The sequence below is a fragment of the Saccopteryx bilineata genome, chromosome 2 (genome assembly GCF_036850765.1).
Source record: "Saccopteryx bilineata isolate mSacBil1 chromosome 2, mSacBil1_pri_phased_curated, whole genome shotgun sequence".
In the NCBI taxonomy this organism is placed as follows: Eukaryota; Metazoa; Chordata; class Mammalia; order Chiroptera; family Emballonuridae; genus Saccopteryx; species Saccopteryx bilineata.
Genome location: NC_089491.1, coordinates 67,268,361 through 67,291,415, shown reverse-complemented (window position 1 = coordinate 67,291,415; position 23,055 = coordinate 67,268,361). Strand labels below are relative to the sequence as shown.

Here is a 23,055-nt window from a genome sequence, read left to right as displayed (position 1 = left end):
CATAGTAATAAAATTATCAAAAATCAATGAAAAAAAAAAATCCTTAAGGCAGCCAATGAAAAGAAGACTACAACATATAAAGTAAGGCCCATTAGGTTATGATCAGATTTCTCAGAAGAAACACTGCAAGCCAGAAGAGAGTGGACCCCAATATTTAAAGCACTGAAAGGGAGGAACTTCCAGCCAAGAATACTATATCCATCAAAGCTATCCTTCAAAAACAAAGGGGAAATAAAAACATTTACAGGCCCTGGCCAGTTGGCTCAGCGGTAGAGCGTCGGCCTAGCGTGCGGAGGACCTGGGTTCGATTCCCGGCCAGGGCACAAAGGAGAAGCGCCCATTTGCTTCTCCACCCCTCCGCCGCGCCTTCCTCTCTGTCTCTCACTTCCCCTCCCGCAGCCAAGGCTCCATTGGAGCAAAGATGGCCCGGGCTCTGGGGATGGCTCTGTGGCCTCTGCCTCAGGCGCTAGAGTGGCTCTGGTCACAACATGGCGACGCCCAGGATGGGCAGAGCATCGCCCCCTGGTGGGCAGAGCGTTGCCCCATGGTGGGCGTGCCAGGTGGATCCCGGTCGGGCGCATGTGGGAGTCTGTCAGACTGTCTCTCCCTGTTTCCAGCTTCAGAGAAATGCAAAAAAATAAAAAAATTAAAAAAATTAAAAAAAACATTTACAGATATAGAGAAAATGAGAGATTTTTATCACCAGAAAACACCTACTTCAGGAAATACTCAAGGGGGTTATCTGACAAGATACAAAGAACTAAGCCAAACAAAATCACAAGTAAAAGCTTCAACAAGAGCACAATAAAAACAAGAATAATCTGACAACAAAAACAAAAAAGGCAAGAAGACAAAAATTAGCAGTAACAAAGGAGGATGGAGTGCAGAAGCACTCATGAGATAATGGACTGAAATGAATATGATATATATTCTTCTAATTACCTAATGGTAACCACCTCTGAAAATACCACTACTGAAACACATGGCTTAAAAAAAGAAGAAACAGAGGAAAGAAGTATGGAATGCAACCAAATAAAAACAAATGACAGAAAAACAAAAGAGAAGAACCAAGCAAGAAATACAGCTATTAGAAAGCATTATATAAAATGGCAATAGGAAACCCTCAAGTGTCAATAATTACATTAAACATAAATGGATTGAACTCACCAATAAAAAGACACAGAGTAGCAGAATGGATTAAAAAAGAAAATCCAGCCTGACCAGGTGGTGGCACAGTGGATAGAGCATCAGACTGAGATGCCGAGGACCCAGATTCGAGACCCTGAGGTCACCAGCTTGAGCGCGGGCTCACCTGGTTTGAGCAAAAGCTCACCAGCTTGGACCCAAGGTCACTGGCTCGAGCAAGGGGTTACTCTGTCTGCTGAAGGCCCGCGGTCAAGGCACATATGAGAAAGCAGTCAATGAACAACTAAGGTGTCACAATGCGCAATGAAAAACTAATGATTGATGCTTCTCATCTCTCTCCGTTCCTGTCTGTCTGTCCCTGTCTATCCCTCTCTCTGATTCTCTGTGTCTCTGTAAAAAAAAAAAAAAAAAAAAAAAAGAAGAAGAAAATCCAACTGTATACTGCTTTCAAGAAATACATCTAAGCTACAAGAATAAAAATAGACTCAAAGTGAAAGGCTGGAAAACAATTCTCCAAGCAAACAATATCTAAAGAAAAACAGGTGTAGCCATATTCATATCCTACAATGCTGACTACAAGACAACAAAGGTAATCAGAGACAAAGATGGTCATTTCATAATGATAAAAGGGACATTGAATCAAAAAGACATAACACTTCTTGGCCTGACCTGTGGTGGCACAGTGGATAAAGTGTCGACCTGGAATGCTGAGGTCGCCGGTTCAAAACCCTGGGCTTGCCTGGTCAAGGCACATATGGGAGTTGATGCTTCCTGCTCCTCCCCCTGTTCTCTCTCTATCTGTCCCTCTCTCCTTCTCTCTCCCCTCTCTCTCTAATAAAAATGAATAAATAAAAAAATCTTAAAAAAAAAAGAAGACATAACACTTCTTCATAACACTTCTTAATATACATGCACCAAATTAGGTGCACCAAAGTATATAAGACATCTACTAACTGATCTAAAAATAAAAACTGACAAAAATACAATCATACTTGGAGACCTCAGTATAACACTGATGGCTCTAGATGGTTCATCCAAACAAAAAGCTAATAAAGAAATATTGGCCTTAAACAAAAAACTAGAACAATTGGATATGATAGACATCTACAGTACATTTCATCCCAAAACATCAGAGTATACATTTTTCTCCAGTGTACAGCTGGAAACCATATATTGGAACACAAAACTAACATCAACAAATTCAGAAAGACTAAAATTACACCAAGCATATTCTCTGACCATAAAGCTTTAAAACTAGAATTCAACTTCAAAAAAGAAGTAAACAAACCCACAAAAATGTGGAAATTAAACAACATACTTCTAAAAAACGACTGGGTTAAGAAGAAATAAAAGCAGAGTTCAGAAGATATATACAGACAAACAAAAATGACAACACGACATATCAGAATCTCTGGGATGCTGCAAAAGCAGTAATATGAGGGAAGTTCATATCATTACAGGCTTATATGAACAAACAAGAGAGAGCCTAAGTAAACAACTTACATCACATCTTAAGGAACTAGAAAAAGAAGAACAAAGGCAACCCAAAACCAGCAGAAGAAATAAAATAAAAATTAGAACAGAAATGAATGAAATAGAGAACAGAAAAACTATAGAAAGAATCAATAAAACAAGGAGCTGGTTCTTTGAAAAGATAAAAAAATTGACAAACCCTTGGCAAGACTCACTAAGGAAAGAAGAGAAAGGACTCATATAAACAAAATCCAAAGTGAAAGAGGAGAAATTACCACAGATATCACAGATATACAAAGGTTTATTGTAGAATACTATGAAAAACTATATGCCACCAAATTTAACAATCTAGAAGAAAAGGATAAATTCCTATAATAATATAATCTTCCTAGACTGAATCATAAAGAAGTAGAAAGCCTAAACAGACTCATAAGCAAGGAGAAAAAAGAAACAACTATCAAAAACCTCCCAAAAAGTAAAAGTCCATGGCCAGATGGCTATACTAGTGAATTCTATCAAATTTGAATATCTATCAATATTCAAAGAAAATTTGGTTCCTATCCTACTCAAAGTCTTCCAAAAAATTGAAGAAGAAGCAATACTTTCAAACACATTTTATGAGGCCAGCATAACTCTCATACCAAAGCCTGGTAAGGATAACACACACACAAAAAAACTGCAGACTAATATCTCTAATACTAGCTGCCTAAACAAATACTAAACAAAATACTAGCAAATCAAATACAACAACACATTAAAAAAATAATTCACCATGATCAAGTGGGATTCATCCCAGAATCACAAGGATGTTCAACATACGTAAAATAATTAACGTAATACACCATATCAACAAAACAAAGAACAAAAACTATATGATCCTATCAATAGATGCAGAAAAGGCATTCAATAAAATACAACATCATTTTAAGTTTAAAACACTCAACATAATGGGTATAGTAGGAAATATCTCAACATAATAAAGGCCATTTACGACAAACCATCAGTTAACATCTTATTAAATGGCAAAAAACTGAAAACTTTTCTTCTAAAATCAGGAACAAGACAAGGTTGCCCACTCTCTCCACTGCTATTCAACATAGTGCTGGAAGTTCTAGCCAGAGCAATCAGAAAAGAGAAAGAAATAAAAGGCATTCACATTGGGAAAGAAAAAGTAAAGGTTTCACTTTTTGCAGATGATATGATCTTGTATATAGAAAACTCCAAAGATTCCACAGAAAGACTATTAGAAACAATAAACCAATACAGTAAGGTTGCAGGATACAAAATTAACATATAGAAGTCTATTGCTTTCTTATATCCCAACAATGAAACTTCAGAAAATGAACTAAAAAAATAATAATCCCTTTTACAGTGGCAACAAAAAAAATAAAATGCCTAGAAATAAACATAACAAAGAATGTAAAGGACCTATACAGTGGTACCTTGAGATACGAGCAGACCAACATACGAATTTTTTAAGATATGAGCTGCAACTTGGGGTGGTCCGTGTATTTTTGTTCAAGATCCGAGTGAAATTCTGAGATACAAGTCGTGATCCGAGAAGCTGCTGCTAGTTGGCACGTTGGCACACGGATCCAGTATCGGCAGCACAACACCAGCATCTTGTTCTTTTTCACATGTTACCCACAGAATCAAGTCGAATCTCGTGAGCTGTACTCGTTCTTGCATTTTTTTTGCATTTTTTACTAAATTTTTTGTGTGCTATCATGGGGCCAAAGAAAGTGAGTGTAAAGGACAATGGTGAGAAGAAGAAAAGAATGATGTCGATAGAAGTAAAGCAAAAAATAATAGAAAAACATGAGCGTGGTGTATAAGTGATTGAACTGGCAAAGCTGTATGACCGCAATACATCTACAATTTGTACCATCCTTAAACAAAAGGATGCCATCAAAAGCATAAATCCAGTGAAGGGAACTACAATTCTGTCTCAATTAAGGACAAGTATCCATGAAGAAATGGAGAAGCTTCTCCTGGAGTGAGTGAAAGAGAAAGAGCTGGCAGGAGATACAGCGACGAAGACTGTAATATGCGAGAAGGCACGTATTATTTATGGCGACTTGAAGAAGAAAGAACCATCAACCTCAAAAGAGGCAGCAGAAGATACATTTAAGGCAAGTCATGGCTAGTTTGAAAATTTCAAGAAGAGATCTGGCATCCACTCGGTGGTGAGGCATGGTGAAGCTGCAAGTGCTGACGTTAAGGCAGCTGAAGAGTACATCGCACGTTTTGCTGCACTTATCACAAAGAAAGGCTACATCCCCCAACAAGTGTTCAACTGTGACAAAACAGGATTGTTTTAGAAAAATATGCCCCAGAGGACTTTAATCACCACAGAGAAGAAGAAGTTGCCTGGTCATAAACCCATGAAAAACCGTCTGACCCTTGCATTGTGTGCAAATGCTAGTGGTGACTGTAAAGCCACTGCTATTGTACCATTCCGAAAATCTTCAAGCCTTTAAGACTCACAAGATTCTAAAAGAAAAACTGCAGGTTATGTGGTGTGCCAATGCTAGCACATGGGTTACACAGCAGTTTTTTATTGAATGGGTAAATCTCATCTTTGGTCTTGCAGTGAAGAAATATCTTCAAGAAAACTCCTGATGAAGGCATTACTAATCCTTGATAATGCTCCAGCCCACCCACCTGGTCTTGAAGATGACATTCTTGATGAGTTCAAGTCCTCTACTGCTCACCCAACATGACTTCAATCGTACAACCTATAGATCAGCAGGTCATTCCAACTTTAAAAAGCTTTACACAAAGCACTTGTTCCGCTGCTGCTTTGAGGTGACTGGGAATACAATTCTAACCCTTCGAAAGTTTTGGAAAGATCACTACAACATCGTGATATGTTTACGCATTATTGACTTGGCATGAAAAGAGGTTACAAGAAGAACCTTGAACTCAGCATGGAAAAAGTTATGGCCTGATGTTCTTGCAGACAGGGACTTCGAAGGATTCGAACCAGAGACCAAGACTGAGGTAGAAGCGTTGGAGGAGATTGTGTCCCTCGGAAAGTCAATGAGTCTGGAGGTAGATGAGGGCGATGTAAACGATCTCGTTGAGGAACATGAGGAGGAACTCTCAGCTGAAGAGTTGAAGGAACTACAGATGATGCAACATACAGAGCTTCTGCAAGAGATTAGTAGTGACGAGGAGGTACAGTCGGAGGAAGTGATTTCTACAAGTGAAATTAAAGACATGCTGGCAATGAGGGAGAAGCTTTCAAGTTTCATTGAAAAGAAACACCCAGAAAAATTTCAACTGGTCATGCTTCAGCACTTTTTAATGAAAAGTTTGTCACATTTCCATAACGTTTTATTTTTATTTATTATTTTTGTATTTTTCTAAAGTTGGAAATGCGGAGGCAGTCAGACAGACTCCCGCATGCGCCCGACCAGGATCCACCCAGCACGCCCACCAGGGGGCGATGCTCTGCCCATCTGGGGCGTCGCTCTGTTGCAAACAGAGCCATTCTAGCGCCTGAGGCAGAGGCCACAAAGACATCCTCAGCACCCGGGCCAACTTTGCTCCAATGGAGCCCCAGCTGCAGGTGGGGAAGAGAGAGACAGAGAGGAAGGAAAGGGGGGGTAGAGACGGAGATGGGTGCTTCTCCTACGTGCCCTGGCCGGGAATCAAACCTGGGACTCCTGCACACCAGGCCAACGCTCTACCACTGAGCAAACTGGCCAGGGCCTTCCATAACATTTTAAAAGGCAGGAAAAAGCAAATCTCTTTGGATAGATTTTTATTCAGAAGTCCTGCAAGTGAAAGTGCTGAATGTGCAGCCAAAAAGGCAAAAATAGGTGATGATTAAATGAAAAATACGTAATTTTAAGCTTAGGTTAAGTTTAAAGTTAAGAAAGTTGGCCTGACCTGTGGTGGCACAGTGGATAAAGCGTTGACCTGGAAATGCTGAGGTCGCCGGTTCGAAACCCTGGGCTTGCCTGGTCAAGGCACATATGGGAGTTGATGCTTCCAGCTCCTCCCCCCTTCTCTCTCTCTGTCTCTCTCTCTCTACCTCTCTCTCTCCTCTCTAAAAATGGATTAAAAAAAAAAGATTGTTGCTTCTATGACATTGCTCATTAATATTTAAAAAAAATACATTTTTTTACAATTAAGTTTTTGTGGTTTCATTTTAAGTAAAGAAAGTACAGTTTTAGCTTTGTTTAAAGTAAAGAAAGTAGCCCTGGACGTTTGGCTCAGTGGTAGAGCGTCGGCCTGGCGTGCAGAAGTCCCGGGTTCGATTCCCAGTCAGGGCACACAGGAGAAGTGCCCATCTGCTTCTCCACCCCTCCCTCTCTCCTTCCTCTCTGTCTCTCTCTTTCCCTCCCGCAGCCAAGGCTCCATTAGAGCAAAGTTGACCCGAGCGCTGAGGATGGCTCTATGGCCTCTGCATCAGGCGCTAGAATGGCTCTGGTTGCAACAGAGCAGTGCCCCAGATGGGCAGAGTATCACCCCCTGGTGGGCATGCCGGGTGGATCCTGGTCGGGAGCATGCAGGAGTCTGACTGCCTCCCTGTTTCCAACTTCAGAAAGAAAAATACAAAAAATAAATAAATAAATAAAGTAAAGAAAGTGCAGTTTTAGTTTACGTGTCTACAGTGCCTGCATGTCTTCCTCCCTCCCTCCTCCTCCGCCATTCACCTGCGTTAGCCGCACTCGTCTGTCTCCAAGGTAAGAATACAGTATTAAATAACACCTTTTTCTTTTATTTCATATATTTTCTTATGCATTGGCAAAGTATACATGTGTGTTTCTTAATTAAAAACATGTCTTTTTTCATAATTTAGGATGGTTTGGGGATGTTTCACAGGGCTGGAACAAATTAAATCTATTTCAGTTATTTTAAATAGGAGAAATTTGTTTGATATACGAGTTGACTGACTTACGAGCTTGGTTACAGAATGAATTAAACTCGTATCTCAAGGTACCAGTGTATAATGAAAACTACAAAGCATTGTTAAAGGAAATCAAAAAAGATACAATGAAATGGAAAAATATTCCTTGTTCTTGGATAGGAAGAATACAGTTAAAATGACCACATTACTCAAAGCAATATACAAATTTAATGCAATTCCCATCAAAATTCCAATGTCATTTTTTAAAGAAATGGAACAAAATATCATCAGGTTCATATGGAACCATAAAAAACCCTGAATAGCCAAAGTAATCCTAAGGGAAAAAAATGAAGCTGGGGGCATTTCAATACCTGACTTCAAGTCACGATAATCAAAACAGCATGGTACTGGCAGAAAAATAGGCACTCAGACCAATGAAACAGAATTGAAAGCCCAGAAATAAAACCACATATATATGGTCAAATCATCTTTGATAAAGGAGACAAAAACACACAATGGAGAAAAGAAAGCCTCTTCAATAATAGTGCTGGGAAAACTGGAAAGCTATGTGCAAAAGAGTGCAACTTGACTACGATTTGTTTCCTTGTATAAAAATTAATTCTAAATGGATCAAAGACCTAAATATAAAATCAGAAACAATAAAATACATAGAAGAAAACATAGTTACTAAACTCATGGACCTAGGCCATAGAGAACATTTTATAAATTTGACTCCAAAGGCAAGGGAAGTAAAGGCAAAGATAAATGAATGGGAGAACATCAGACTAAGAAGCTTTTGCACAGCAAAAGAAACTGACAACAAAACAAACAGCCAACTAAATGGGAGATGATATTTTCAAACAACAGCTCAGATAAGAGCCTAATATCCAAAATATACAAAGACCTCACAAAAATCAACAAACAAGGAAACAATCCAATAAAAAAAAAAAAGGGAAGAAGGCCTGACCTGTGGTGGCGCAGTGGATAAAGCGTCGACCTGGAAATGCTGAGGTCGCCGGTTCAAAACCCTGGGCTTGCCCGGTCAAGGCACATATGGGAGTTGATGCTTCCAGCTCCTCCCCCCTTCTCTCTCTCTGTCTCTCCTCTCTCTCTCTCTCTCTCTCTCTCTCTCTGTCTCTCCTCTCTCTCTCTCCTCTGTCTCTCCCTCTCCTCTCTAAAATGAATGAATAAATAAATAAATAAAAATTTTAAAAAAATGGGAAGAAGATATGAACAGACACTTCTCCCAGGAAGAAATACAAATGGCAAAAAGATATATGAAAAGATGTTCATCTTCACTAGCTATTAGAGAAATGCAAATCAAAACTACAATGAGATATCACTTCACACCTGTTAGATTAGCTATTATCAACAAGACAGGTAACGAGTGTTGGAGAGGCTGTGGAGAAAAAGGAACCCTCATCCACTGTTGGTAGGAATGTAAAGTCATACAACCATTATGGAAGAAAGTATGGTGATTCCTCAAAAAGTTAAGACTAGAACTACCATATGACCCAGCAATCCCTCTACTGGATATCTACCCCCAAAACTCAAAAGCATTGGTACGTAAAGACACATGCAGCCCCATGTTCATCGCAGCATTGTTCACAGTGGCCAAGACATGGAAACAACCAAAAAGCCCTTCAATAGAAGATTGGATTGCCTGACCAGGTGGTGGTGCAGTGGACAGAGCACCGGACTGGGATTCGAAGGACCCAGGTTCGAGACCCTGAGGTCGCCAGCTTGAGCACAGGCTCATCTGCTTTGAGCAAAGCTCACCAGCTTGAGCCCAAGGTCGCTGGGGGTTACTTGAGCAAGGGGTTACTCGGTCTGCTGTAGCCCCATGGTCAAGGCACATATGAGAAAGCAATCAATGAACAACTAAGGTGTCGCACCGAAAAACTAATGATTGATGCTTCTCATCTCTCTTTGTTCCTGTCTGTCTGTCCCTATCTATTCCTCTCTCTGACTCTCTCTGTCTCTGTAAAAATAAAAATAAAAAAAATAGAAGACTGGATAAAGAAAATGTGGTACATCTATACACTATGGAATACTACTCAGCCATATGAAATGATGACATAGGATCATTTATGACAACATGGATGGACCTTGATAACATTATACTGAGTGAAATAAGTAAATCAGAAAAAAATTAAGAACTGAATGATTCCATACATAGGTGGGACACAAAATTGAGACTCATGGACATAGAAAAGGGTGCAGTAGTTACCAGGGGGAGAGGAAGGGAAGAGTGGGAGGTGTTGGAGGGAGGGGAGGGGCATAAAGAAAACCAAATGAAGGGTGAAGGAGGATGGTTTGACTTTGGGTGATGGGTATTGTTGGGCAGATTAAATGTATTATGCTCACTTCGTTAAAAATAGGCGCTGCCCACGTGAGGCCATTGCCCAGGTGATATTAATGTGTGTTGAGAATTGTTGTAGCCTGAGGCTTGGTTTTGGGATTAAGCCTGTCCCACCCTTTTTTGATGTAGGGTGGTACAATCCAATCATGCCTCAGAGGTGACTTTGTATTAGAGACTTCTCTACTTTGTATATTGGATTAGAGGTTGTGAAGCTACAGTATAAAGTGGGGGCAAAACCGGAGTTTGCTCTCTTGGTTCCTGAGGTTAGCATGAGAGAGCAGAGAGTAGAGCCAGCAGCAGAAGGAGGCCACGTGGAGTAGGCCAGGAGAAGCAGCCAAGATGGCGGAGTGCTGAGTGAGATGCCAGTTTGTGCAGAGTTTGTATCTGGGATAAGGAAGGAGATGGGGAACTGAGGAGAATAAGGCTGGTGAGCTAGAAACCTTTGATTCTAGGAAACTCGGATAAGTCAGTGGCTTTGTGAGCACTGAGTGTGACTGGGTTTTGGAGCCCAGTGTGTATTTTTACTTGCCCGCCGGGTGCAAGTTAGGATTAAAGGCTATGGCCCACCAGTTTTTGGCTCCATGGTTTCTTTACCGACTGTCCGAATCCAATGCGAACCTGCATGGGCCAGGCTGCTCTGATGGTGGCCCTGGCCGTGGCTTCTGGCTTTACAGGTATACAACATAATCAAATGTCATAATGATCTGGAGATGTTTTTTCTAAATCTATGTGCTATAGTTGACCAAAGTCACCCCGTTAAAGGTGACTTTCTAAATAAAACTATTTTTACAAAAAAGAAAATAGAAGAAATAAATGATACTGAGACTATTTAAAAAAAAGAGAGAGCAGAATGCTAAAAATTTATAAAATTAAATGTGCTTAACTTTACAATAAGTTAAACAGCTTCACAGTAAGTTTTTTAGATGAAAACACTCTATGGCAAACTAAGACCTGCCTGGATTTCTCTTCTAAGTCCTAAGAATTCTGCTCTTCCACCTAAAACTTTCCTTTTTCTAATTAGATGTCATTTTTGGTCATTAAAAAGTTTTAGTGTTTTTTAAATATTTTACTTATTGATTTTAGAGAGAGAAAGGCAGGAGGAGAAAGGGAAGGGCAGGAAGCAGCCACTCATAGTTGCTTCTCCTATGTGCCTTGACTGTGCAAGCCCAAGGTTTTGAACAAGCAACCTCAGCATTCCACGTTAATGTTTTATCTACTTCACCACCACACATCAAGCAAGAAGTTTTGCTTCATTTGAATTTTTTGGAAAAAGCTTACAATTTCTCACTTCACCAAATGATAAAACCTCAATGGCAAAATGGGACTAGAGTTTATACACTGTATCTCAACTCCTGATGAGCAAAACTTGAAAGAGGCCATTCTCTCTCTCTCTCTCTCTCTCTCTCTTGTATTATTTCAAAGTTAGAAGTGGGGAGGCAGTCAGACAGACTCCTGCATGCGCCTAATTGGGATCCACCCTGCATGCCCACCAGGGGGCAATGCTCTGCCCATCTGGGGAGTTACTCCGTTGTGGCCAGAGGCATTCTAGCACCTGAGGTGGAGGTCATGGAGCCATCCTCAGCGCCTGGGCCAACCTGACCAGGAATCAAACCCAGGACTTCCACACACCGGGCCGACGCTCTATCTCGAGCCAACCAGGCAGGGCCAAGGCCAGTCTCTTTAAACTGGGGTCAAGAATGCTGCTGGGCTGGCACTGTACCTACCGAGAGTCCTAAACATCAGAAACATCATATTTCCTGGTTGTCCAGTTGATGCTTCATATGTGTTGGGCAGATAAAATGTATTATGCTCACTTTGTTCAAGATGACGCTGCCCACGAGGAGGCCATCGCCCAGGTGATATTAATGTGTGTTGGGGTGGGCTAAAGGCAGGCAGAATCCTTGTAGCCTGGGGCTTGGTTTTGGGACTAAGCCTTTCCTACCCTTTTTGATGTAGGGCGGTACAATCCAATCATGCCTCAGAGAAGTGACTTTGTATTAGAGACTTCCCTGTTTTGTATATTGGATTAAAGGTTTGGATTTCTACACTATAAAATGAGGGCAGAACGAGAGCTTGCTCTCTTGGTTCCTGGGATTATTAGCATGAGAGAGCAGAGGGAGCAGAGAGCAGAAAGAGGCCATGTGGCCAGGAGAAGCAGCCAAGATGACGGAGTATTGAGTGAGAAGCCAGTTTGTGCAGTTTGACGCTGGAGAAGGAAGGAGATGGGGAACAGAGGTGAATAAGTCTGGTGAGCTAGAAACCTTTGATTCTAGGAAACTCAGATAAGTCAGTAGCTTTGTGAGCACTAAATGTGAGTGGGTTTTGGAGCCCAGTGTATGTTTTACTTGCCCGCTGGGTGCAAGCTAGGATTAAAGATGATAGCCCATCAGTTCTTGGCTCCGTTGTTTCTTTACCGACTGCCCGAATCCAATGCGAACCTGCATGGGTCGGGCTGCTGTGTTGGTGGCCTTGGCTGCTGGCTTTAGATTATGCTTCTGTCTGTGTGTTATCCTGCATGTCTATTAATTATAGAAAATAGACTGATATTATAAAAAATAGACTCCCTTAAGATTAAAACTGTAGAGAATCACCCATTGTAAAGCCAGTATCCACGGCCATCATCACAGCCGCCTGGCCCATGCAGGTTCGCATTGGATTCGAACAGATGGTAATGAAACAACGGAACCAAGAACTGGTGGGCCATCATCTTTAATCCTAGCTTGCACCCAGCGAGCAAGTAAAAACACACACTGGGCTCCAAAACCCACTCATTCAGTGCTCACAAAGCTACTGACTATCTGAGTTTCTTAGAATTAAAGGTTTCTAGCTCACCAGACTTATTCACCTCTGTTCCCCATCTCCTTCCTTCTCCCTGCACAAACTGGCTTCTCACTCAGCACTCAGACATCTTGGCTGCCTCTCCTGGCCTCCTCCACGTGACCTTACTCTGCTCTCCTCTTCAATGCTAATCTCAGGAACCAAGAGAGAGCAAGTTCCTGGTTTGCCCCACTTTATAGTGCAGAAATCAAAACCTTTAATCCAATATACAAAATAGGGAATTCTCTAATACAAAGTCACTTATCTGAGGCATGATGGGATTGTACCACCCCACATCAAAAAGGGTGGGAAAGGCTCAGTCCTAAAACCAAGCCCCAGGCTACAAGGATCCTGCCTGCCCACAGCCCCCCCCTCCCAACACACATTAATATCACCTGGGCGACAGGCCTCCATGTGGGCAGTACCATCTTTAACAAAGTGAGCATAATATATTTTATCTGCCCAACACCCATCTAACCTTGAACCCCCTATGACTTGGATTGGGGAACTTTAGTTAAAAGCCCTGAATGAATGTCTATTGGATGCAAACACCAAGAAGCTGTGTATATGACCCTTGTGCAGACACAAAGGAATGCTTGTGAACTGGCTTTAGAAAATTAGCCTAGAGGTTCTAGATTGCCCCTTCCTTTGTGCTTGTTAATTAGCAAAAGAAAAAGAATGTACTGACCAAATTAGCCCTTTCTCCATGTCAGCAATATGGCCATTAGTCATTCTTCCCCTTATCACCTGGCCTCCCTCCCTTGTAATCCTATTACCTCTGTTCTGCTTCTGATCAACAAAAGCTAAGAGAGAAGGAAATTCAGGAGGTCTTCTTTGCCTCCCTTGGCAAGCCTCCCTCTTTTCCTCTTGACATAAGTTTGTGTCTTGAGTAGTTTTCTTCCAAGCGACGCTGGTAGTTCCCACCAGGCAGGAGTACCACATAAAACCCATGAAAACAAGATTAAAACACAAAAATGGCTGACTGCAAAGGATTGACAGACTAATACTTACAAATGTGTGGTGAATGTACTATTTAATACATTTCACAGAGTAGTAAATCTTAACATCATTGCTGAGAAAGATGAGGACAGAGGCTCACAAACTGAGGAAACCGCAAATTAAGAGCACATATCGCTTGACCGGGCGGTGGTGCAGTGAACAAGGCGTCACACTGGGACACGGAGGACCCAGGTTCAAAACCCCGAGGTCACCGGCTTGAGCATGGGATCACAAACATGAAGCCATGGTCACTGGCTTGAGACCAAGGTGTAGAGCCAGGAGCCAAGGCCAGGGCCACCATCAGAGCAGCCTGGTCCATGCAGGTTCGCATTGGATTCGGACAGTCGGCAAAGAAACAGCGGAGCCAAAAACTGGTGGGCCATAGTCTTTAATTCTAGCTTTGCACCCAGCGGGCAAGTAAAAATACACACTGGGCTCCAAAACCCAGTCACATTCAGTGCTCACAAAGCTACTGACTTATCCGAGTTTCCTAGAATCAAATGTTTCTAGCTCACCAGACTTATTCACCTCTGTTCCCCATCTCCTTTCCTTATCCCAGATACAAACTCTGCCCAAATTGGCTTCTCACTCAACATTCCGCCATCTTGGCTGCTTCTCCTGGCCTCCTCCACGTGGCCTTTCTCTGCTCTCCTCTGCTCTCTCTTCTAATGATTATCTCAGGAACCAAGAGCCCAAGCTCCCATTCTACCCCTATTTTATAGTGTAGATTCAAAACCCTTAATCCAATATACAAAATAGGGACGTCTCTAATACAAAGTCACTTCTCTGAGGCATGATAGGATTGTACCGCCCTACATCAAAAAGGGTAGGAAAGGCTTAATCCCAAAACCAAGCCCCAGGCTAAAGGATTCTGCCTGCCTTTAGCCCACCCCAACACACATTAATATCACCTGGGTGACGGCCTCCTTGTGTTATCTTTAACAAAGTGAGCATAATACACTTTATCCGCCCAACAATGGTCACTGGCTTGAAGCCCAAGGTCACTGGCTTGAACAAGGTGTCACTTGCTCTGCTATAACCCCCTGGTTGAGGCACATATGAGAAAGCAATCACTGAACAACTATGGAGCTGCAACGAAGAGTTGATGCTTCTTATCTCTCTCCCTGTCTGTCTGTCTGTCCCTGTCTGACTCTGTCTCTGTAAAAAAAAAAACCAAAAAAAAAAAAAACACATTTTCAACATTAACTTGCTCTTTAAAACTATCAAAGAGCAATAATGGGCCTCCTGGTTTGCCTCTACTCTCCCTCCAGCCACACATACTAAATTGAAACTTTTGTTATTTAGAGGAAACTGGACCAGATCATTGATTATTTGATACTCTACATCCAGGAAGTCAACTTTCCCACATACCTTCCAACAAATGATGAGATAAGTAAAGATGCCTAACAAATTCTTCGAGACTAAAATATCTATCAATCCATCACCCGCATAATGGTCTGTAGGCAATTTTGTTTTCTTTTCCAAGTGAGAGGAGGGGAGATAGAGAGACAGACTCCCACATACGCCTGGACCAGGATCCACAGGGCAACCCCTTCTGGGGCTGATGCTCGAATCAACCAAGCCATCCTCAGCGCCTGGGGCCAATGCACTTGAACCAATCGAGCCATGGCTGTGGGAGGAGAAGAGAGAGAAAAAAGGAGGAGGGGGAGGAGTGGAGAAGCACGTAGTCACTTCTCCTCTGTGCACTGACTGAGAATCGAACCCAGGATATCCACACATCAGGCCAATGCTCTACCACTGAGCCAATCGACCAGGGCCAATCTATAGGTAATTTTAGATAGACAAGTCACCACTAGCAAAACCTCAAGCATGGTGGAAGATAACTCATTACCACAGTCAAAAACTTTCTTTCAGTTCATATAAATCTGATTCTACCAAAGGAAAACAATCCTCTTCAGTAGGTTTACAGTGCTTTGCCCAACCTTCAAAACTCCAAAGCAAATGAATGTTAAACATGCAACTTGCCAAGACTTGGGCTCTCCAAAGTGAAGATAATTAATGCTGTAGAGGTCCATATCCTCAGTGTGCCATGCAAATGTGGTTTTCCACATGCCAAAATAGAGATAAGGGGTATTTACACCCTCAATAGAAATACCGCACTCTTCTTCAACCACATCCAAGACTGTATTTAGACGAGCTATGTTCCATTCATCCACACCCTGGAACCAGGAGAGAGAAAAAAAAACAAAAAACAAAAAAAAACATTAATACACTAATAAAGACAATATCTACTAATCAAACCATCATCTGTCAAAATTACTGTACTATATACCATAATTCCATTAGAAATAAAAAATAAAGCAAATATTCAAGAAACACATATATTTATATATAACCAATATTAATTCCCCAAGCTTATTAAAAGAATAATGTGGTTCTATAGAAATAGTAATATTAAATTATACCAAATGATTCCCTGATTACCAACATAAATGTAAGTTAGGTCCCCACTTGCTGTTAGCAAAAAAATCACTGCTCCAAAGTATGTGATCTGGAATGTGCTTTCCATCTTTGGCAAAACTTTTAGTTTTGAGGGGGGTTTTTGTCGTTTTTTTTGTTTGTTTTTCAGTTTGTTTGTTTATTTGTGTATTACTTTAGAAGTCATATTCAATATCAGACATCATTTTAAGATACCACTAGTGAAATATATCATCTTTCATCTATGTCTCAACCCCATTTCTTTTTTAGATTTTATTTATTCACTTTTAGAGAAGAGTGGGGAGAGCGAGAGTGAAGGGGGAAGGAGCAGGAAGCATCAACTACCATATGTGCCTTGACCAGGCAAGCCCAGGGTTTCGAACCGGCAATCTCAGCATCCCAGGCCAACACCTTAACCACTGCACCACCACAGATCAGGCTCAACCCCATCCATTTCAATTTTAGCATGTGATACACCATTTCCTAAATATTGAACTCTACTGGAAAACCACTCAGCATATCCTAAGCCACAGTACATTGTGCTTTTACTGCTTCCTCAACTAAGTATTAAACTCTAAATTTTTAACTGTTAAAAATGCTTCTCCAAACTTTGGTAGAATTGCTGGAATAGTGTCGTTTTATAACAATAACCCAACATGGCTGATAATGACAAAAAGAAAAGGATAGGGTTGCTGGTATAAGAATTAAGGTGATGTCCTGCCCATATAGCTCAGTTGGTTGGAGCGTCATCCCGAAGCACAGAGGTTGCTGGTTTAGTCCCCAGATAGGGCACAAATCAATGTTCCTGTCTCTCTCTCACTCTCTCCCTTCCTCACTCGCTAAAATAAAATAAAATTTTTTAAAAAAGAATTAAGGTGATAGGAAGAGATTCTGATTTTATTTCAATTTATCAATCAACTATTAATTCACTTCTTAAAATCTATACAAACTATGTATTTTCCCATATGCCTTTCCTATAATCAAATATAAATATCAGAGACTGTGACATTCCTATGCAATCATGAGGAACCTGCAATGCCTTTAAAACCATTTCAAACTACTCAAGGTGCTATTAAAGTGGGGCATTAAACTAATTTATATTTACCAATAAGGCCCTCTCCAATAACTATGCCAATGGCCTCACAGACAATCACATCTAATATTTCCCTTATACACTAAAAACTTACAAGGTTGTTCTGTTTTTGTTTTGGTCTATAACTGGTTCTCTAATCAGTGTAGTAATCTCATCTCCTCAAGCTTTTTGGTTAGAAAAATTATTGATGGAGCATTTAATGGAGCTCTGCCCCAGGTAACAAAATTGAAAGTGTCAGTGGAAATAATTTAATCCCAAATACTCCTAAGTAACCACTCCATCTTAAACCCCACAGTTTGTTATTTGGAAATTGATCAAAGTAAGCACCCTTTTAGAGAAGATCCTAGGTTCCAACTTATGAGACTTCATAAAAGTTCAATCAAATTATGCAAAACATTTTATCTCACTCTATTTATAGTGATGCAATCTCTTAACTCTAGTCCAATCAGACTCAGTCCAATCATTCTAATAATAAAGTCTATTTAAAAGTCATTACTGAGGCAATGAATCTGAAGTAATAAATGAGAGCCATATTATAGGAATCATTTTTAACTGAATGAACTTGCAAATTTAGGAACAAAGTACTCCTCTGAAAGTCCTACATTTAGAAAAGTCCTCACTTTATTACTGACTGACATTATTTTTCAAAAATAACTGAGGCTGACTTCTTTGACACCCCTAGACCTGCGGGTCTGAGGGGACGAGGGTAGAGAAATAAGAGTGCTGGCTGAAGACCCAGGTTATAACCCCAGCTCTGCCACTGATCAGAATGAAAATCACTGAGATTTTTCTGAGCTTCCAGTCTTTCTTCATGAAAACCTGAGGGCTAGTACCTTCCCAGAGAGCCTTGGAATACTATACATGCTAAAGGACATGACATGTTTAGAAAATAAAACTTATTTCTTAGAGCAGATGGAATAAATATCTCCACTATTCTCTAGTAAATTTTACTGGAAAGCCTCCCCCAAAATAACAAACAAGTGATAAGAAATAATAAAGGCCTAAAACATTTACTACTGAAGTTCTCCCCATTAATAGGCAAATAATATGTTTTCGCAAGGCCAAGTGATGGGCAAGGCTAAGACTAACATGATTCTGAATCTTTAATTTGTCGCTAAATTTTAAAAATCATATAATTTCAATCAAAGAAGTGATTAAAGGATTAAGAATAACTGGTATAAAGAGGCTGAAGACAAATCTTACAGCTTCAAAATTTTTTCTCCAATTTCTACTCTCTACTGTTGACCAAACTGGCTAACTGCCTGCAAGGACAGGCTTTACTAATACACCAGGTATCCTTCACAAATTCAAACCAGACTATATTTAGTCTGCCATTTAGGTGAAGTGTTATGCCATACTCTACCTCATTACACTATGCATACATCACTTCAAAATACAACATATCATCCTCCTCTCTCAGCAACAACTGTCAACAAAGATCTGAAGAGCTAAAATTTAGGACAGGCAAATGAATAAAGCTGAGGCATTTTCCTCATCCCAGGGATACAATTGTCCTACACAAATATTGGCAAGCTTATAATAAAAGCTGCTTCAGGCCCTGGTCGGGTGGCTCGGTAGATTAAGTGTCGTCCCAGTGCACTAAGGTCACAGGTTCAATCCCTAGTCAGGGCACATACAGGCACAGCTCAATATTTCTGTCTCTTTCTCTCCCTTCCTCGATAGAGAGAGAGAGAGAGAGAGAGAGAGAGAGAGAGAGAGAGAGAGATAGATAAAAATAAAGCTGCTTCACTTGAGTTGCTGATAGAACTGATATAGTGTAAACATCTCTAGAAAAACCTCAGCTACAAATAAGCCCCATGATAACAACTCAAAATTTACCAAACAGTTCAAAGCTTGAAGCCATCAAATCTCAACAGAAAATCCACACACATGAGCCCATCTTCACAGGTAAATGCCTCTTCTTACATTCCATCCATTCAAATAAAACTTCCGCACAATGTTCAGCAGATGCTTGAGTGGTATTTGTCACTCACTTGACCTCTAGTGGGCAGACATTTCCTCCTGGGTCCCTATTCCCTTCACCCCAATTACCCAGTCAACATTCTAGGCCCGACCTGCTCTGTTTGTCTATTACCATGTTTCTGTTTGGTTTTCCTGAAATAATTCACCATTAGACCAATATTTGTGCACATATGTATAATTGAGAAGCTTATCAAAAATTTTTCTTTTATCTTCCAACTATCAGAAATCAGATAGCAGTTTAAAAGAACTCTTCAGAGCCCTGGCCAGCTGGCTCACTGGATAGAGCATTGGCCTGGCATATAGGCATTCCACGTTCAATTCCTGGTCAGGGCATACAAGAGAAGTGACTATCTGCTTCTACTCCCCCTCTCTCCATCTTCCCCCCTCTTGCAGCCAGTGCCTCAGTTTGTTCTAGCTTCGGCCCAGACACTGAGGACAGCTCACTTGGTTCAAACATCAGCCTCAGGCACTAAAAATAGCTCAGTTGATTTAAGAAACAGCCCAAGACAGAGATTGCCAGGTCGATCCTGGTCAGAGTACATGCAAGAGTCTGTCGCACTATCTCCCCTCCTCTGATTTACATATATATACATACAGACATACATACATACATACATAAATAAAGGAGCTCTTCAGTTTTCAATAGCAGAAACAGAGTCAGGAGCTGTTTAAGAAAGTGGTGCCACAAACTGACATCAGAGTATGAACAATGCATCCATAACCCTACACAGAGACCATACCAAGTTTGAAGTCACAGCCCTTACACTTGAGGCCGTATCAGGCCAATGAGTACCCACGTCTCAGCACTATAAGTATCCAGACCCAGTCACTGGGAGACTTATGGATGACACAGAAGCAGCATGCCACATTAGAATACTCACCAAATCCTGGCTGGGTAGCTCAGTTGATTGGCCATGACAAGAATATGGCCACCTTAAAACATCCATAGAAAAGGTCTAGTCCCTCGCTGGAACAACTTTAAAAATAAATACCCCTACCAGCAGAAGGCTTCCTAACAGTACCTAAATCTGCACTTTTTTTTTTTTTTTCATTTCTCCGAAGCTGGAAACAGGGAGGCAGTCAGACAGACTCCCGCATGCGCCCGACCAGGATCCACCCGGCACGCCCACCAGGGGGCGGCGCTCTGCTGCAATCAGAGCCATTCTAGCACTTGAGGCAGAGGCCACAGAGCCATCCTCAGCGCCTGGGCCAACTTTGCTCCAATGGAGCCCCGGCTGCGGGAGGGGAAGAGAGAGACAGAGAGGAAGGAGAGGGGGAGGGGTGGAGAAGCAGATGGGCACTTCTCCTGTGTGCCCTGGCCAGGAATTAAACCCAGGACTCCTGCACGCCAGGCCGACGCTATACCGCTGAGCCAACCGGCCAGGGCCAATCTGCACTTTCGTACTTCAGGGGACACTTGTAAAGACAAGACTGCAAAATACACAGGAAAATATGTTCAAAATTTTTCTAACCAAATGTTTAAAAGGTGGGAAGACCACAGCTTCTTTGAATGGTATTCCCTGGAGCTCAGAGCCTACCCTATCTCAAAGAGGGCTGTCAGCAGCGTGCTCTAAAGGGCACAGCACAAAGCAAAGAGCTGAGAGAAAAAGTAGAAGTTACACTCAGGTACCCAAAGAGCCAGGCAGGTATCATCAATAAGTGAAGCAGCCAGGTGTATATCAAAAGGGGAGTAGGAAAGACCATTTGCAGACCATCTACTATCTTGTCTAACAGAAACAGCCATTACTTAGCTTCTATTTATTGCTATCACTGGGAATACTGCCTGATCTTTTGATCTTTTAAGTGAAGCTCAAAGTTCAAATTTTACATGACATTACAAACTTTTAAAACTATGTAGACCAAACAAAATACATATGTGGCCACATTTGCAAAAGGTAGCTGGTATTAAAAAGTTCACCCTTGGCTGACCTGTGGTGGCGCAGTGGATAAAGCATTGACCTGGGATGCTGAGGTCTTTGGTTCGAACCCTGGGCTTGCCCTGTCAAAGCACATACAGGAAGCAACTACAAGTTGATGCTTCCTGCTCCTTCCCCCTTTCTGTCTCTTTCTCTCCTCTGTCTAAAAAAATCAATAAGTAAAATGTTTTTTAAAACATAAATTCACACTAACTGCAATAATTTAAGAAGGCTGAAGGAGAAAGGAAAAAGGTAATGCATGCAAAAATACCTTTTAAAAATTAAAAAAAGGAAAGTAATATTTCTTTATACTTGATATTTACCCAAAGAAAACTAGTCATAAGTCTTAAAACTCAGTAGAGTTGTGAGTTATTTTATTAGTATAGGGATCTCAAAAGCTCTGGAATAACCCTCATGCTGGGAAGCAAAAGCAGAACTCCCTAACTGACAGGTGGAAGTAAGACGCTCTAACATTCCAGCCCTCGTTGTTTGAAATGAGAACAGAGCAGTCAGTCTCCTCAGTAGCAAATGTGTTATCACTCTAGCAAGTCACAATTCTTTGTAATCAATCCGTTCATAAATACTGACACGGGTCCCAATTTTATAACAGAGCATTATGACATGGTGTTTCTCTCTCTTTTTTTTTTTTTTTTTTTTTGTATTTTTCTGAAGTTGGAAACGGAGGCAGTCAGACAGATTCCTGCATGTGCCCGACTGGGATCCACCCAGCATGCCCACCAGGGGGTGATGCTCTGCCCATCTGGGGCGTTGCTCTGTTGCAACCAGAGCCATTCTAGCACCTAAGGCAGAGGCCACAGAGCCATCCTCAGCGCCCGGGCCAAGTTTGCTCCAATGGAGCCCTGGCTGCGGGAGAGACAGAGAGGAAGGAGAGGGGAAGGGGTGGAGAAGCAGATGGGTGCTTCTCCTGTGTGCCTTGGCCAGGAATCGAACCCGGGACTCCTGCACGCCAGGCCGATGCTCTATCACTGAGCCAACTGACCAGGGCTGTCATGGTGTTTCTCAGTAGCATGTTACTGTGCAGTATATTTTAGGTATTTTTGTGTAAACTAATTAAATCAGAATATTAATTTTTAAGGTTTTATTTTTTAAAGATTCTGCTTTTCCCCATTTAGTTCTTACTATCCCTTTCTAAAATCCTAGTCAACTCCTACTAGAGTGCTGTGATCCAAACAGAAGACCATCCATCCAATCACCACTAATTTGCTGGTAAGTTAAAGCTAGACTAATGTACATTATGTACATTACTGCCTTTATTTCATATGAGCTGTAACAAGTCCTTAAAGCTTCAAAGATAATGCACCTAGAGAAAGAAAAATAAAATTTGGATGGTTCTTTCAAGACTTCAAAATTCAATCCATTTCAAAAAGTAATATGTGAAAATTGTACCTTTCACCAACTAAAATGAAAGTCCAGTCCACCTTTTAAAATTGACTGAGGATTTGCTTAGGATCTTTACACAATAAGAATAAAACTAGACCCATGTGAAATTCATTTTGCTTTAACATTAATTACAATATGTGACATAATAGCTCTTTTTGCTGCTTCTTATCCATAAAAATCTCACATCATTTAAACCTTTTACTTTTAGAACAGACTTTTCTCTTTTGCATTTTTACACATCAAAATACCTACAATTTTACAGCAGTGCTTTCTTTTCTCTCTAAAGGTCTAGACCAGGTGTAGTCAACCTTTTTATACCTACTGCCCACTTTTGTATCTCTGTTAGTAGTAAAATTTCCTAACCGCCCACTGGTTCCACAGTAATGGTGATTTATAAAGTAGGAAAGTAACTTTACTTTATAAAATTTATAAAGCAGAGTTACAGCACGTTAAAGCATATAATAATAATTACTTACCAAGTACTTTATGTCGGATTTTTGCTAAGTTTGGCAGAATAAATCTTTATAAAACAGCTTACTATAGTTAAATCTATTTTTTTATTTAT

At 41.0% G+C, this 23,055-nt stretch overlaps 1 protein-coding gene across 4 annotated transcripts in view; it reads right to left on the bottom strand.

Moving 5' to 3' along the window:
• KDM4C (lysine demethylase 4C) overlaps window positions 1-23,055 on the bottom strand; it is a 465,635-nt gene that overhangs the window by 372,493 nt on the left and 70,087 nt on the right. For all 4 annotated transcript variants that reach the window (XR_010729088.1, XM_066257226.1, XM_066257228.1 and 1 more), the window contains exon 5: window positions 15,645-15,838. Coding sequence is in view for 3 of the 4 variants with exons in the window: in XM_066257226.1 (XP_066113323.1) it covers window positions 15,645-15,838 (194 nt within the window). In the remaining variant the exon portion in view is untranslated. The remainder of the gene's footprint in view (window positions 1-15,644; window positions 15,839-23,055) is intronic.